The 17603-nt window shown below is 45.9% G+C and overlaps 1 protein-coding gene across 1 annotated transcript; it reads right to left on the reverse strand.

Moving 5' to 3' along the window:
- Positions 1-365: 365 nt before the first annotated feature.
- On the reverse strand, positions 366-14618 carry FAM241A (family with sequence similarity 241 member A). Its single transcript, XM_084285741.1, has 2 exons — positions 14485-14618; positions 366-4403 (listed from the first exon to the last, which is right to left on the reverse strand). Exons 1-2 carry the CDS (start codon positions 14578-14580, stop codon positions 4158-4160), a joined length of 342 nt encoding a protein of 113 aa, XP_084141867.1. The 5' UTR covers positions 14581-14618; the 3' UTR covers positions 366-4157.
- Positions 14619-17603: the final 2985 nt, after the last annotated feature.

Raw genomic sequence — 17603 nt, forward strand, 5'->3', positions numbered from 1 at the left:
TTTGCACCACATTGCCATTATTTGTTAACATCTAGTTCTATTTTTGCTTTTCAGCATAACTTTCTGTACACTCACCCGCAGAGACATGGTAGTTTATTCAGCTCTTGTCCTGTAGCTTTCTCCAGCAGCTGCAAGCGAACTATTTCTGCATGTATCTGAATGCTGCCCTGCTTCATCTGGGCCTACCAGGAGATCTGAAAGGAGTCAGCTTTGAACAAAGAACCACAAAGAATTCGGTTCTCATTGTTGACAGGACTTTTTATTACAAAGAGTAACAAAGTGCTTTCCATAGGATTCATTTAGTACAGAGCTTTTAAGAAACGTGGGTTTTGCTTTTCAGACGACAGTTTCAATGGGATGATTTTTCAGTGCAAACAGGGTCCTCCAAGATTCTCCTTCGTGCAGTTTCTTCTCTGTACACAGTAGTTCAGACATTTATGCATTTGGCAGGTGTGAAACAGTACCAAAGAGTCCGTCCTTTAAAAAACAGAGGTTATATAAAAAGCTTTTCATACGTTACATTGACCAACAGAAATTATATCATTCGTTGTTTGATGCAGACTTAGGGGACAAAATTCCTTCATAGAGTCCCTACACCAAGGTGCATCCAGGTACTTTCAGTTCCAATAATCATAAATACCAATATAAACAGACAAAAGTGACCTTTTTTTTTTTTTAAATGAACCTTCTGCTTTTTAGCTAGGGACATTCTTGGAATGCCTGTTGCTCTCTCTGCCTTCAGCTACATTTGGATGGAAGGAAGAACACAGCACAAGGACTGCTCACCCATTTCCTCCTCACTTTTGGCACAGGTTTACAATCAGATTTCTTATAATCCATATAAGTATCACTTCACTGCATTCCATTTTCCACCCTTTAGGGTCTGACTGTATCTCAGTCCCCTTTATTCCTTATGTCTCTTCTTTCCCTGCAGCTGGCAGGGAGATATAGCAATATAGCAATAGCTTTAAAAATAATAATAGTAAAAAAGACTGCAAATTCTTATATACAATGGAATGTATGAAACCAAGAAGGCAGACAGTGGAAGGTGAGGGGTATCTTCATGCAAGGCTCGTTTTCTTCATTTTCAGTCAACCTAACTCCATTAAGAGAACCATTCTTCTGAGTTTTAAAAAGTTTAAAAGCTTCTACGAAAGACAACGTTATTACCCACAAGAGAAACAATGTCAAGTATTCACCGTACACAACCTTAGTCCAAAAGCTACCTCTCCGTACATCGCAGGTATAGAGACACGAACATGAAAAGAACAACTGAAATGACTCCACGAGCAAAACAGCCACAGTGATGAAGGCAATAGGAGGTTACATGCATATACACAATTCCCTCAGCTCGACACTCACACCCGTGGTTCATTGCTCCCCATTCCTTATGTACAAAGTCACTGCTCCAAAAAACACCACGTGCCATGCCACAATACAGCGTCTTCACACAAGCGCTACTGCAACGAGGGGATCACGTCGACACTTTCCCACAAGACAAAAGGAATTGGATGAGCTTCTCTGAACAGTAATTTGATTATGGGAAGGAAGGAAGGACTTTATTTTAAATGACAGGATGCTTTTGTAGAATAGCCCTTATACAGGAGAAGAACACACATAAAACCACCATTACAGCTATACAAATACGCAAAGGTATAAACAGATGTTCTGCTTTCTAAAGGATTTGAAACAAAAACCAGAGTTTACCCATAGGCACTTGAGTACAGAGCTTCCTGCCGCTGAGTTCAGTGTGTACTCGCTGACTCGCTGTTTGCTTTTGGACTTGCAGCTGCGAATAACAACCCCCTGCACCTAGGAGCACCTTCTGTTGTCAAACACCTCCCTGCCGTCAGCGTGGCTGTTTGACCAGGTGCCATCCAAGCACGCCCCAGGCCTCTTCCCACAGCCATGCAGTCACACCAGTTCGCCAGAGCCTCCCGATCCACAGTCAAGGTCATCAGATCTGAACAGGGGACACGACTCCTCACAACACAGCTACTCATTAGAGCAGCTGAGACATTTCTACAGGTGGCATTCAGGCACCTAACCACTTCAAAGGAGCCAAGTGTCTTAAAGTTCAGAGCACTAAACAGCAGTCAGTACACCAACAGGAAAGTCTGTAAGGACTGGGGCCAAAGGCCCTGGAAGCTGAGCCCAGCAACCAACACGATCCATACTGGCATAAAACCTGCCTTGTGAATCCAGTTGCAGGGCTGGGACCGTAAGGGAGCTACCCTTAACTTCAAAAGTCTTTGGAAAAGACTCAGCATTTTCAACTAAAAACTATCTGTTGTTGATCAGTGCTAATATAAAAATGTTTAGGGGAAAAAAATCAAAACAAAACACTGCAAAAGCTTAAGTAGTTTTCTGTAAATTTCACACCTGATATTGTATCACTAAATAATGTATAATTTCATTCTGCCATAGATAAAGCCAACTTTGTAATTAAGTTAAAAAGCAATTAAGTTAAAAATTGTACAACAAACGTTAAACTTGTAGCCTATTTAGTAACGATTCTGTCTCATTTTACTATTTTCCTTTAAATGAGCACATTCAACTCACTCTGAAATACTCAATACATCCTTGGCATGGCTCCTAGGGAGCCAGGGAGAATTTTGCACCTACTTTTGAATATATATATTTTTTTATATATATATATATATCCTATTCTCAGATTTGTGTTGCCCATGACACCCACCTGTTGAGGGATTTTTGAAACAGCAAAGATCCCACGGCTTGCTGCAGCTGAGCAAACCAAGCTACCAGGGCAGCTACGAGAAGTTCCCATGAGCGTTCCCACATCGCCCAATTGAGGAATTCAGAAAAATATTGTTACCAGCAGCTGGCTTCAAGGACAAGGTCTATGTGACTGCTAATCACAAGGGGGTTGTTTTCTTGCAGGTGGGGTTGTTTTCTTGTAGTTGTTTGTCTGAGTGCTTTTGACCAGTAATCTTTTGTGAGACACTATCTGCCCCTGTTAAGTTCACTATAAAAGTTGGGCTATTCGGGCAGTAAGATGGAGCATGAGCTGACCACACTGGTGGCTGTCGTGCTTTCGGCCGTGCTTCCTGCAACACCCAGCTATAGATACATATTTTACAGATACACATTTTATTGCCTGTTTTGGAAATAAATCAATTAAGACGGCTAAATAAAACGACCCCTTGATTTCAACAACAATCTTGTCCTGCATGAGGAAACAAGCCTGATTTACTTATGCACACAAATCTTCCCGCTCGTGTTGGGAGCACAGCTCAGACACATTGTGCAGGACCCCAGAGGAAGCAGACAATATGCTAGCTTCGCTATCTGGAATGGCAAATTCCCAATACCGCAGTTAAAACTACCTGCAAAGTCCATGAATTAGCCAAATATTTGTCTTCAGAAGGAGGTGTGAGGGGAAGAGCAAGATAAAAAAAAAAAAAAAAGCAGCAGGAGCTGAGTACATTCCCAAAACGGAGGCAGAGCTGCATTAGACCATTTGGCTAAATGGGATTATGATTCCTCCCCAGCCCTAAACAACAGCTGAAGTCTCGTGTGAAGTCACCAGCATTAGTATAAAAGCATTTTTCTGGCGTAGCTTGCTTCCTGGAGGAAAACTTGGTATAAACTGTACTGAAGCAGAGGTGCTTTCATGTCAGGAAGCTGTGTCCATCTTCTGAGTGTTTGTCATTGGAGGTTTCTTAGCAAGCCTCCCTCGTGTATATCTACTTTTTCAGCAACAAACTAGCAGATTATGCAGATTCAGAGAACAAACCACACACAGCCCCTCTGGCAATGAAGCAGGACACTCGCATCCAGTGCCCTCTTCAAACCAGACAGGAAGTTTTCACTATGCAAAACAAGAACATTGCAGGGTGGGGGATAAAAAGCCAGTCCTGGGACTAAGGCCCCAAGGGCGCAGAAAAGGGTACATTACTCTGGACACCATTGTATGAAGAACGGCTCATTTTTTGCCCTTCAAAGCTGTAGCAGAACTACTGACTTTGCTTTGAATTGATAATTTTAGTTCACCCCCATCCCACACCTCAGAAGTTCAGCAAAACACAATTCAAAGCTTTGCAGCTTTCGATGTGCCACCCATTTACTTAAACTCACAAATCCACCGAGATGGTGACAGCGTTTAAATACATAATCCAACAGGCATCTGTAAAACCTTACTGTTGTACATAAATAATGACAAGGCACAGAACAGCAACTAGTCCCAGAGCTTGTAAGCCAACGAACCAGAGCATGACCCAGAAGAATATAATAATTACGGGCTCTACTATCCGTTCTCCAAAGTACATCCTTGTGAAGCCTATTCTGATAAGGCTTTTGTTTAGCTCGCCGAAGAGAGTCCCCATCTTTTTATAATCATCTATTACGGGTTCTGCGGTGTGGTTTCTTTGTTCTTGTTGGACCTGCGGGTAGAAGACAAAATTAAGGAATATATTGTACAATCAGTTCATATTACAATGATTCATGTGAGCAAGGCTCGGCAGTTTATATTTTAATGCATAAACACAGGATATACACACTATAATTTACTCCTTAGATCGAGAAGCTGAAAAAGGTTTTGCAGCTTGTGACTTGGGTACAGCGTGAAGGATGAGACTGCCTGGTCTGAACTCGGGGCACGTAAAATAGTGCACAGAAAATAGTGCAAGGTGGACATGGGAAGACAGACCAAAGTGGTGGTACCAGGAAACACAGCAGAGAGAGAGAAAGCTCTGCAGCATTCCCAAAATGGAAAATGATGGGGCAAGGTCACAGCACGGCAAAAGAACATCTTGAGATGAAGACAGCATGGTTCACAGCAAAAAAACATGCATCAAAGGCGCTGTTTCAACATGTGTATTGTAACTAGATTAGAGAGCCTGAAATCCCCTCTGTAATTCCCCAACGTCCAGAGATGCTTTGCACAAACCCTTACCGCCTGGTGTTTGGGTATGACGGGGCGAGCACACTTTCAAGATGATGAACATGAGTTTGCTAATCCTTCCATTAGGCAGCAATGCAAACACAAACAGCAGCTACTCATCAATATTTCAGTCAGCTGATCAATAAGTCCAACAAATTGCCTGTAAACCCTACATGCAATTAGTCCACTCCTGGATTCCAAGCACATGTGCATCTTCAATTACGTCTCCACGGATGAAAGCTGCTTGGCGTCCCTGGTTACACGGCACAGTCTCGGTAGGAAACACAAACCCTGCCCACAGCAAGACAAAGTGAATTCCCGTTCCCGCAGCAAACCAACCAGTGCCTTTTTTTTTCTAAGCCAAACTTCAGGCCATAACGTGACCGACTGAAGGTTGGGCGAACCACCACAGCTGCTACTGGGGGAAAAAAAAACAAAAAACAAACAACAAAAAAACAAACGAAAGCCTGCAGTCCCTCAGCTGTGTGTGCTTGGGTAGTTTCTTATTTGCATATTCACATAAAGATTTTGGTTTAAGCTTTGGCACTGAATCCCAGAAAGGGAGGGGTGCAGGAAGCCTGAACAGTAAGGGGTGTTGTATTCAATTTCTGTGTGTTTCTGCAGAGGAGTCTAACCTTGGAGAATCGCAGCGCTTGGTGGTACACACCGACAGCCACCCACCTCTCCACTTTTCAGCCTGCTTCTCAAGCACAGGTCATTTCTGCCCCACCTCAGTGGATATGAAACCTCCATTTTTCAGCGTTTTGCCCTTAATAGTGCTAATAATTCAAGCAGCTATTAATTTCTCTTCAATTCCAGCGTTTCAACATCAGCCTCTCCAGGAAAGGTAGAGCCTCTTTGGTAAGTAAGCCCAGGCTTGCCGGAGCAGGCTCCGAGTGGCAGGGTGCTCGCTGCCCTAGGAGCGAGGCATTTGCACAGCAGCTCTCGTTCCTCTCCTCACAGAGCACTGGGGGACACAGCAGAAGCGCCGTACTATTAGCCTAAGTGGTGAATTGATCACAACAATTAGGGAAAAGAGAAAGGATGTGTTGGGAAGGAAACATCCATCCTCTGGGACGGAGGAGGAGAGCAGAGAACAGCTCTCGTCAAGTGGTACAGAGACCACGCCTGAGAGAAACATCTCATGCATGCAGAGAAACCACTACATGTGCCAGAGAAGTAGCTTGGGTGTCAAGCTAGCAGCCACTGCAACCGGGAGAGGAAACCCAAATTAACAAGCAAATCCTTTTTGTGGCTGTGGATCGCTGACAGCACTCCTCACCCTGCTGGAAGCCTCCCAGAGTGAGTCGGGGGAGCTCCAGCTCCGCTCCACCCGGACAACCTCTCCTTCCCAAACCAGGGTGGATTTGTGAATCCCCAGAGCACCTACACGAAGCGTGCTTCTCGGCAAGGAGACTCTACAACACAGAGGGCATACTTCTCTTCATTACTGCGTATTCATTTTACATACTGGACACGTAGGTTTCTTCAGAGGTGGAACTAAGAGAAGACCATCCGGGCAAGCACCAGTAATGTCACAATACCCCAAACTGCTACAAGAGGAAGCGTTAGAAAAGCTTTTAACACTGCAGCTAGTTCTTCTCTCACTGATTTTCAGTGAGACAGTACAACTGCGTACAGTTATACAGGTGTGCCCGTATCTCTGACCACATCCTCAGAACCAAGTATCTCCTTTTTTTCCCTTAAGAACTTTTCCAAACATTTTTAGATTGTGACTGCCTTCAGTAGGCACCCAGCTCCCTGTTGTCTCAGCTCCCGCTGGACTAAGTCTTGCTGAATCAGCCTGCGGCTAGAGAGACATTGCCACAAAAGAAAAACAAGGGAAGAGAGATGTACTGACCAGATCCCTCTCCAACAAAACAGCACAAAGCTTCCCCATTAAAAAGCAAGAGAAAAAAAAAGTTTCTGTTCCAATGTTGCTGTTTTAAAAACCAACAACACAGACTTGGTTTCCTAACTTCATTTTTTAAGGATTTTTTTTGCCTATAAAAAGGGAGCAGAGGGAATTTCTTTACCTGCAACAGCTACAGAGAAAGCAAGCATTCGAGGCTTTACAGCAGCTCTTCCCCTGGTAGCTAACGAGTGGGGGCACCGCCAGACTTTATTTGCCAAACTGCAGGAGGTCAGGGAAGAGATCCACCTCATCTCCAGTGACCTGCTTGCCTTTCCTCACTGTTTGAAACACAGGAGCAACGAAGAATGCCGGAGGGGCTGTGGGAACAGAAGTGCAACCGGAGATACAGGTGGCTGCACACCCACAACACCTGCTAACAGAGACAGCAGCACCCAATGTCTCTCCCCTCCTCACTAAACACCAAGGATTATTCCTGAAGGATAACACAGGATGGCACTCCACTGCTTGAACAGAGCTAAAAGCAAACTATTAGCAATGCCGATTGAATTTGTTTCCTGACCTAATGTTTCTTATCCAACTGCTGTAATGAATTACTGTTTACTGTAATTTAAATTAATTTTAAACCTAAGCGATGTTATTTTAGGCTTAATGGGACCATCAAGCCCCTTAACCAAGTTACGTTAATGTATTTCTTTATACAATGGTACAGCCGCTGCATAGGGCTTCACTGCCTCAATTTCCTTCTCATTTTATATCCCTTAAATGCTCTCAAATGAATACTGTGATAATACTGTTTTCTCCTTTTCAAATGTTCAGCGCTTGGTTTCTATGTTGGCGTGAAGTTATTTACAATTAAACGCAGAGCTCTCACGTGGAACGAAAGGGGAAGTGCTGGTCACGAGCCCACGGCGCTGTCTGCACCGCCCCGCTTTCTGTCGGCTCTTCAGATTTTTGGTGTTCTGAAGTAAACCTCTGTGCTCAAAACGAGGTACTTTCAGCTGGAAAGCTGTTGTTCACTGCCTCTCGCAATTTCCTGGCGAGAAGGCGGGGCTCGAAGATCCAAGCCTGACAAACCCTACTGCAGGAAGGCTGGAACCAAATTGTACCCAGATGCTAAAGCCAAACGGCTCAGGGCTTTAGATGCTCGAAGGAGAACCCGTTGAACCCCTCCCTGAGGCAGGATGCCAGGAAAGGACCTTTTATTTTTTTTCAGAGTAAAAGTCTCTGAAGAGCCCACAGAGCAGATGCTGAGCACGAGCTCTGCCAGCCCCCCGTGCAGCGTGTGCTCCCCATCCCCTCAAGCACTGCCAAAAAACCCTCCCCGTAACGGGACGTGTTGCTGGCCTAGCCTTAGAGCAGCAGCAAAGGTAAAGTCAGCTCAGCCCACTGAACATCTGGCAGGGGCTTTACCCACCACGTCTGTCATCAACATAACCCACAAAGTTATCCGTATGCTGACCGCTACCTGTGCTCATGGCAGACTCCCATCACGTTCGCTCACATCCAAGCTACCCAAGCTCGGGAAAGCCCACGGGACGTCTGCGTTTTCCAGGTGACGAGTGGGGGCTGTTTGCTATCAGTCTGGTAGCAGCGCCTTTCCTGAGCTTACCTCTTGCAGAGGAGCACGAGGTGCTGTAAGAACATGACCCTCCCCAAAAAAACACCTTTGAAAGGCCTCACCTGCATTCACTAGGAGAGGAGGGTAAATTTAGCACTGAACTTCTCACTGTCCTTTAAGGCACCTCTGAAGTGTAACACGCTCAGGTCTTTTTTCCTCAGTGCCCACCACTGATGACTTGCAGCCTGTATTTCATTGCTTCCTGAGCCCCCGGAGGATGCAGGTCAGGAACAGGTCTGGAGGGGCCATGCGCCTGCCCAACATACCTGGCTTGTTTTGTGTGGGGTGCACACGTGTAGAAAAATCCCAAATAACTGACTTGAGTCAAATAAATGGATGAAGCTGAGCAGCCTCTGTCCTGCAGCAGGATGGAGTGGATGAACGTAAGGAATCCATTCCACCCAAAGAATCTTTTTTTCTTTAATTCAACCACTCTGAAGGTACAACATTCAAAGCAAAACAAGTAACATCCTGCTTCCTATTTCTCACGATTAATGACCTGAAGAAGTCCTAAGAGCCTTCTGTTGCTCGGACACCTTGAAAAATTCCCACCTGCACTCGACTAAGCAACACCACCAGGCTGAGTTCAACTCTGTCAGCTCCTCGCTGCTTGCATCAGCTGCCCAAAAGAGCATTACACAGATGTGAGCTCCTACAACGGAAGGGAAAGAAGCCTAATGGACCGGGCACATAATTGCCCTCCATGTGCTGTGGATGTAAACGGTTGTGAAATAGCTTGTGCAGTTTGGAAACATGCTGCTGGGCTGGTGGGGAAGAAGTAAAAGAGAGGGAAGGAGGAAAAAAGGTATCTATCAAGTTCACCTCAAACACAAAAGCAGCCGTGTCTCCAAACCGTTTCTAACACGCCTCAGATCATAACCGGTCACATTTACTGTTATAAAAGAAAAAGAGAGGGCATGTTTAAGACAATTATTTCCATATCAGATAGGAAAGAACCCCCTTTGGAATTTAGTAACAAATGTGTTTAACAGCATCTAAACGAAACACTAAGAATCTGTAATCAATAAACTTGCTCTCATATATACACCTGCACTTTTTTTTTTTTTTTAATATAAAAAGTTTCTTCTGCAGCATTTAAGTTCTCACGATCTATTTTCCTCCACTCGTGTCTATTTTTACTGCAGGGAACAGGTGTTGTGTCTGACAGCTGAAGCCCACACGTACTTCAGTGTCAAAAAAGCCACTAAGACATGGCTTTGGCAACATGCGTACCTCCTGAAAAATACTCCTCTAGTTTTGAAAGCTAGACACTGAGGCACAGAAAAGACACCTTCACAAAGTCATCTCCTTCCAGAGATTGCAAACTAAAACTGAAAATACTTTGAGCTCAATCTTACTCAAAAATATGAGAAGAAAGCAAGCAGATGACAGAGGCTATGCCAGATGAAACCACAAGCTCCCTTTCCCTCCAAAAGGAGAGGCCAGCTTCTGCGCAGAGCAACCATGGCACAGCTGCTGCTATCGGATGGCTGCCAGCCACCTCAGTCGAGGAGGAATGAAATACCCGATTTCCCATATATTCATGGCCCAGTGTATTGCCATGGACAGCCTTTTTAAAGGTGAAATTTGCCCAAGAACGGCAAATAACTTTACTGGAAAGTTTCTTTTTTTTTTCCTTCCTTCCTTCCTTCCTCTTCTATTGTAGCGGGAAGAAAACTGCATCCCTGTGTGATACTCACTCGCACGTAACTAATGTTTAGTGTGTGACCTTGTAACTACGTGGTAAAAACATCTTGACACGCAGCCAGCAGACTATTAAGAAAACACACTTCATTTAAACTGTCTGGAGAACATCAGCCCAGGCTCATTTCTGCAGGTTAACTTTAATCTGATATGTAAATATTAAAATATTAATAGATTAGAAAACGAGGGAGGGGGGGAAAAAAGTCATAAATCACTTCCAAATGAAAAACAAGGCAGTGGAAAAACTAAGTTCGATGTGTTCCTAGGGTGGAGGGAGGGGGGAATGCAACAAACATAGAGGAGATCTTAATACTAGAACTACTTCACAATAGCTATCGATAGCAGTAGCATCCTGTAACTGGGAGTTTCAATGAAAACTTGCAGAATGAAGATTGGGTTAACGTCGGTGTCGCAGCAAGAACCTAGGCACCATTCACGACATAGAAACAAGATGTTTCTATAGAAACAAGCAACAACATAAGAGAAGCAAGAGCGATGTATTAGCTCCCCCACTATTTCGGCAGCAAACGTGAGAGTGCTGCAGCCAAACACGGGTACGGGAGGCCAGAGGAGAGGCTGCCTCCCTGCCCTGGCACGGGATGCTGCTGCCTGCCCGTGCCCTCCGCTCGGCTGCACAAGGTGCTCCTCCTGCTGTCCCCGTGACCCCATCCCAGCCGTGCCCTGATTTCTCCCAGGGACCAGACCAAAAAGCATTTCCAACCATCTTTGCCTTGCCCCTAGCAGCAATGTCCACAGGATTTTGTTTTATCAAGGTTTCCCCGCTCAAAGCGGTCTGCTCGAGCCAGCAGAAGGGTTGCAGCCTGCTGTACGGTCAGCCTGGTGTGAATCCTCTGGCTTGTGAGCTGCAGCAATGGTTATAGTATTTCCTCCTAGGGGGGAGACACTTCAGTTTGCTTCTTCAGAACACTTTTGTTTTTGACAAAGTAGGATCTTCATACTATTAAAGCAGAGCATGCTATGCTACCTCGTGCAGGTGCTACAAGTACACCTGAAGGCTTGTTTTTTCTTAAAACACTACCAACGCTCAGAAAACCCAATCATGATTTTTAGAAAGCTATTACTGTGTAGTTATGAACCTCTGCAATAGAGTTAAGTCTCTAGGAGATCCAGAACAAATTTTGGAATAAGCCCTTCCTGCCAGGTATTGCTATTTTCAGTTTGGAAACAAATCCCAAGGAGGGCAAGCAGGAAAAGCCTACAATTTTCATCTTACCTTGGTGCAGAATAAATTAGAAGTAAGTTTCTAGCCTTTGGCACCCCGGTTGCCATGCATACAAGTTTACTTAAAAACGTTCCTGTCCCCTGCTGACTTGTGACTGAAACTCAGTAGTTCCAGGCAACGTAGTACAGATCTGTGGTGCAGTCAGTGTGCTACAGGAGAATGAAACATTTCTACCACGGAGACCATGATGCTGTTGAAAGCACCCTCCAATTTTGTCACGTCTGATTCTTTCTATCCTGGAGAAATACTAGGGATGCAGTATACTGGAAACTTACTCAAAAAGTTCAGGACTTGAAAACCTTCAGCTAAGATATCCACACATATTCAACGTAATTCTTGATGGGCAACACCAATTGTTTTTAATAATAATTCTTCTAAAGCTGAATCCATCTATTAAGAGGTAAAATACTCCATTTACAGAGACAAATGCTGTTCAAAATAATAAAGCAACCCAAAAAGTCAGAAACACAGGTTAATAAAAGGATGACTGTAAGCTAATTTAGCTACGTGTGAATACACACATTGCATACTAGCTCCACATTTAGATACCATCTAGGAGGATGGTTTAGCTTAGCTGTCTGACAACACTTGGGATTCTGTTTATCTTCAGCCAGCTCAAGGTGGAAATCTCAGCTTCAGTGAAGCAAACCTGGAATTTTGCCATTGCCCTCAACTTAAACAGATTACAAGAGGGTAAACCCATTACAGCCTAGACAGAACATTCTTGGTACAGGTTTATCTATGAGAAAAAAAGAAAAAAGATGTATATATTCACGGAATTTCTTTCTGCTGCAAAACAGTTTGATGACAGAAGGGTACTGAAAACAAAACTGGTCTGGTGTGAGCTGAGCAGAGATTTCACACTTGCCCCTGGAAGTCTCCTGAGTCCTGCCTTTACCAGCATCAGTTATAGCTGACAGTTCACAGAGTCATAGCAGGTCAGCCACCCTCATTCACCCTGCTTTTAAAGCACGAGAATTTACCTGCACTGAAAGCCAACACAGGTTGGCTTCCAAGTCCCTATAAACACCTCAGGCACTGTGTCTGCTGCTAATGCTACCTCACCTCCTACCGTAACACGGGACTTTTGCCTCACCTTTTGTTATCACACATCACCGTTTATTTCACCTTTCTACTCCCATTTCGTGGCTTAACCTGATAACATTTACAATATTGTCACACCAGCAGTGTAATAAAAGAACGGTGGAAGAAAACAACCCTGGCTCCACAGCGCTTCAAAGTTTAATCATTCTCATCTTTGCATGCAAACCTACCAAGAATATTAATCACATTATCGTCTGGTTCAGCTTTTATTTTAATCGCTGAAGCAGGTAACTCTACAGCCTACTGCAGTAATGAATTTCATAGGCCATGTACGACATTTAGTAACACACCCTTTTAGTCTTTTGAAAACGTACCTCTCACTAACTTCATTAGGCAGGTCCTTGCTGTCCTTACCGTAATAAGCTTCAATACAATATTACAGCCAGAGGGTTTGGCACTTCATAAATAGATTTCCTAGAGACTATTCTCATTAAAAAAAAAAAAATAATAAAAAAAAAAAAGAGACTGCATATAGTATTATTTATGTCCTACTAATCAGGAAGGCATTATTTTAGAATTGTACCAGTAGGTAGGGTCTTACATAAAGTGAGTTCATTTGGGAGGAAATGCGGAAAAAATAGTACCAGCCCCAGGTCATCACTTAAAAAACTCTCGTAAAAGGCCAAAGAATTTGCTCTCGCCTACTTCTTTACTTTAAGAGCACCTTGGCCTTTCTGCTTTTTCTGCTTTTCTTGAAGCCCAAGTTTGCAGCAGGTCTTGCTACTGCTAACTCCAGATTCTCCTTCCCCACATACACATAAAAATAAAATACTCATATTTACAAGTTATGATTACTTTTACTATTATATAGTATATTCCCATGGTTATATATGTTTTCATATAGTTCATTAGCTATTTTAAGTGAAGGCAATTGATATTCCCGATTTCTAAATCAAGTTTATCATTTGTCCCAGTGCTGGCACCCCAGTATGCAGAAAAAAACACAGCACCACACACTTTTAACAACAGTGGCACATTTCCAGTAAATGGAAAGCATTTCCTCTCTTTTCCTCACAGCCTATTTAAAAGCTCTGCCTGGCTATCCACATGTGATGCCTCAACTTAGGGGAGGGTTGGCCGCTCGAGCGGCGCCTTCGCCAAGCTCATTTCGAAACACTTTTAGCAGCAGGGCAAGTGGTTCTCCAGCCCGGATGGCCTCCTGCTGCACTGCTCCTGCAGCCGCACCAATGTGCCTGGAGACTCCCCGGCTACAAGAGGGGCCAAGGCCTGGAGGAGAGACAGCCGAGACCAACCTGAGGGTGGCTTTGGTGATGGGACAGCCCCGGAGCCAGGCAGCGCTTCTCACTCACCTCCTGCTGCATCCCGCTCACGGGCTGGCACTGCTGCGCCTCTCAGCGCGTCCTGCACAACCCCACGTCCAGGTGCCCTCCTGCTCTGCCCCCTTTGCCAGGGAAGGGAGCAGAAAGGTGCACAGGCTTTCGGGAACTTTTTGGGAACAAAGGCCACGGAGGAAAACCATTCACCGAGATAAACCTCTCCTTGTGTCCACCAGAAGTGGAGTGCTTCTGGCTGTCAGTGCCACCATGGTTTCAAATGCTAAGCTATTTCTAGCCGTGAAAAGGCTCCTTTCTGGTTCAATGCAGACAGGGCTAGCCTATACAGGCTTCCAGCACAAGTAACTATGGAATTAAAGAAATCTGTCTGAAAGTTAGCTCAGGATGCACTCCGGCAGCTCTGCTCGCCCCGCTCCAATTACCGGCGATACCACATTTCTCTCCCTTGGCTATTCTCGAGGGGTTTAGAGCAGCTCATTCCAATTAAGCATTAAAAATAGAAAAGCAAACACGAACGTCAATAAAGGTGCGCTGAGAGCAGCGATCTGCAGCCAGGGGCCGAGCCCTGCCCTAGGGGGCAGCAGGGGCTCCGGGCACGGGGACGCCCCCAGAGCGAGCCCAGCGGGGGCCGCGGGGCAGGGGGTGTGTGTCGGGGGGTATCTGTCTGTCTGTCTGTCGGGGGGTGGCTGTGGGTGTGGGTCCTAGCCCCCTGCAGCCCCCCGCAGCCCCGCCACCACCGACCTGCTCCGCTGGGCACCGCCGGTGCCGGGCGGGCTCCGCCGCCTCCCGCTCGCATTCCCCGGGCGGCGGCGGCAGCAGCTCGGCCGCCGAGCCCATGGCTCCTCGGGGCGGCGGTGGCCGAGCAGCAGCTGCAGCAGCAGCAAGACGAGGAGGAGGAGGAGGAGGAGGAGGAAGGCGGCGCTTCCTCCCGCAGCGCCGAGCGGAGCCGCCCGCTCCCGGCTCCTCCTCGCCGCGGGGCGGAGCCGGGGCTGAGCCTGGGCCTGGGCTCCCCATGGGCAGGAGCTGTGTCGCTGCTGTCCCGACCCCAACCCCGACCCCAGCCCAAACCCTAATCCCGGTCCCAGCCGCGTCCCGCCTGAGACAAGGGGGATTCCCACCCGCAGCCCGGCCCCGCTGGGTTTCGGCAGGCAGGCGGGTAGCTGAGGTGCCAGCGCGACCTGTGACTGTGGAGATGGGGCGTTCATCCCAATTTCATACGCCTTTCCGGCCCTTGGGTGTGGAGCCGGCTGCTGCTTGTGAGGAATCCCACCTGCTGCTTGCTCTTCCTGCCGTTACTGTTGGGCAACGAGCAGCGGCAGCTGTGGTCAACCCCAAACCACTACGGGGAACCGCTCGGCCTGCTGCGGTGCAGTCACACCTTCGGGCGACCGCCGGGCGTGTTTCTCACAGACACGGACCCGAACATGCACCGAGCCGATTGCCAGCGCCCTGGGTTGGGCTGGCGGCCTCTGGCCACCACAAACCTCGGCAGGTTTGTGGGTGGTGAGCTGTGCGTTCAGAAGAAGCTGAAGCCACGGCTGTTCTCTGCTGCACAGCCTCTGATCCCTGCTGCCTCGCAGGGTCCGGGCAGCGGTGTGCCAGGAGTGCTGGCTTCATGCTGCAGTTCCCTCCTCACCTCTCCAAAGCCCTGCTGGCTTCATATTGACCTCAGCAAATGAAAATTTCCCCGTAGCTTCTGCAGCGAAGCCAAGCTAACCATATTTCACAAAAGCCACGCCGTTCCTGACCACAGCTGTTGGGCTTTGGCGTCCTCTTTGCCATGCTCAGTGCATGGGTGCTCCCCGTGCACCTCTGGGGGCAGAGGCTCCAGTGTCCAGGGGAAGAACACGGCCTTTGAAGCCCTCACGGGGATTTCTTTGGATGCAGACACTGTTACGACCTGCACAACTTTAATAACCTCAAAGAAACCTGTTCCCCTTCATAATAAATACTCTTACAAAAGGCAATGCCATGAGCACCTTATGTTCTCTGGCTCTTATAAAGTGAAAGGGTAGATTCTGGAAGAGAATGCCTTACTCTGCATGTCAAATAGACAACATATCTCCTCAGAGAGGTCCTCTTGAATGAGTCTTTGTCATTTGGGGTCAGTAAGGAGAGTCAGAACCTCATGACAGAGTCTGTAATTAGCGGGGTTTCTGGAAAAATGGGTGCTTGCAGTAGGAGGAAGACTGAGTGCTGTGGCTTTGCTCAGGGCTGGGACAGGCCAGTCACAGCGGCCTGTCTCAAACACTGCTCTGCACCACAAAATGTGGGAACAGCTGGAGCGAGTCAGACTAAAGCTCCCTCTAGCCAGGTGTGTGCTCTCTAACTATATCCAGCACCAGGTGCTCGGGCAAGAGCAGCAGACACTGCAGCAATACCTCAGGAGAGTTTTCTGCTGGCTTCCAGTGATTGGGGGTCTGGGGCTGCTTGAACCCAGGTGCCTTGTTGGGAGCGAGGGCAGTATTTCAGTGGAGGGAGCAAAGGCCGCCAAGAACCAGTTTAAGGCCTCCTAATACCAGATTGAAAGGCCGCAGCTGTGTAATACAAAGATGTGAGACATCTTGCTGCTTCAAACAGGTCAAAATCTGGCGCAGGTCTTATGCCAGAGCACGTACGGTGTGTCATCTGTCTCAGCTGGCATAAAGCTAGCACGAACACCTAAAGCTGGCCTCAAACTGGGCCTCATACACTAGCTGCTTCAGCAGCTACACAACTCTTGTGTGCCTGCATCTGCTCCAGACACAGCTGGGCCTTTGGGGTTATTTTTAACAGAAAATAACCCCAGGAAGGGGCCTTAGATAGTACTGGGACAAGAACCAGGGAATGTGCTGAGCTCTTACCTGCCTGCAACCTGACATTTATTACCAGCAACAACTCATCTAGCTTTTCTAATAAGTATGTGGTTAAGGAGTCCTGAAAGAAAAAGACTATTTTTTCTCTTTATATGCATCTAACAGATCAAACTGACTTCAGTATGAGATTCACTCAGACAGCTGAGTGCACAGCTTAATCCTGAATCTTTCCATACTCCAGAGTTCATCTAAATACTAAAAGGCTTGGAAAAAACAGAGGTTCTTTAAACCTCTGGTAATGGAAACTTTTGTCATAACTGCGAAGGGGTCAATGTGGTTTAGTACACCGTAATGGATTTACTGATGAATGAAACATTTCAAACTCTCTGATGGGTTTTATCTACTTTATATTCCAGATGTTAATATAAGTAAATTCTCTAAACTCTCAGACAATTTGTCCAGTATGACCGTGCAGCTTATGGTGGTCATTGTAGCTCTTATATGGATTTTTGAAGTAAAGCTGTTAAAATCTGTAATTTCCCTAGATCCTTCAAGCAAATTAAGAAATACAAGAAATGCCTTTTCCAATACTGGCTACAAAGTGGACTGGGAGAATTTGTAATTCAAAACATGAAAATATATTAGAGTATACTGAATAAAAAGGAAATGAAACAATTAATTTGGTTCCTTTTTCTTCTGCATGTAATGACAAAATGACATTGAAGATCAGCCCCCATTAGCAATCCCTATTCTCCAATAGTTGATATATATCATGCAATCTCATCTGAGGGCCAAAGCAAAACACATATGGGCTCATATATGGGGGCTCAGAAAGGGGAAAACAAAGCAGTAAGGGAGAAGATCTATTAGAAAAGGTCACCCAGAGCACTCCTAGGTTCTGGAGGGTGGTTTTCTGCTGTACCTTTGCAAATGCATTCAGCAGTCTTTTTTTATTTTTATTTTTATTTTTATTTTTATTTTTATTTTTATTTTTATTTTTATTTTTATTTTTATTATTTTTTATGTCCCAAGTGAATTCTGCCATTTCCCTTGAATATTATTTCA

This window comes from Netta rufina (assembly GCF_964035555.1).
Source record: "Netta rufina genome assembly, chromosome: 4".
Taxonomy (NCBI): domain Eukaryota; kingdom Metazoa; phylum Chordata; class Aves; order Anseriformes; family Anatidae; genus Netta; species Netta rufina.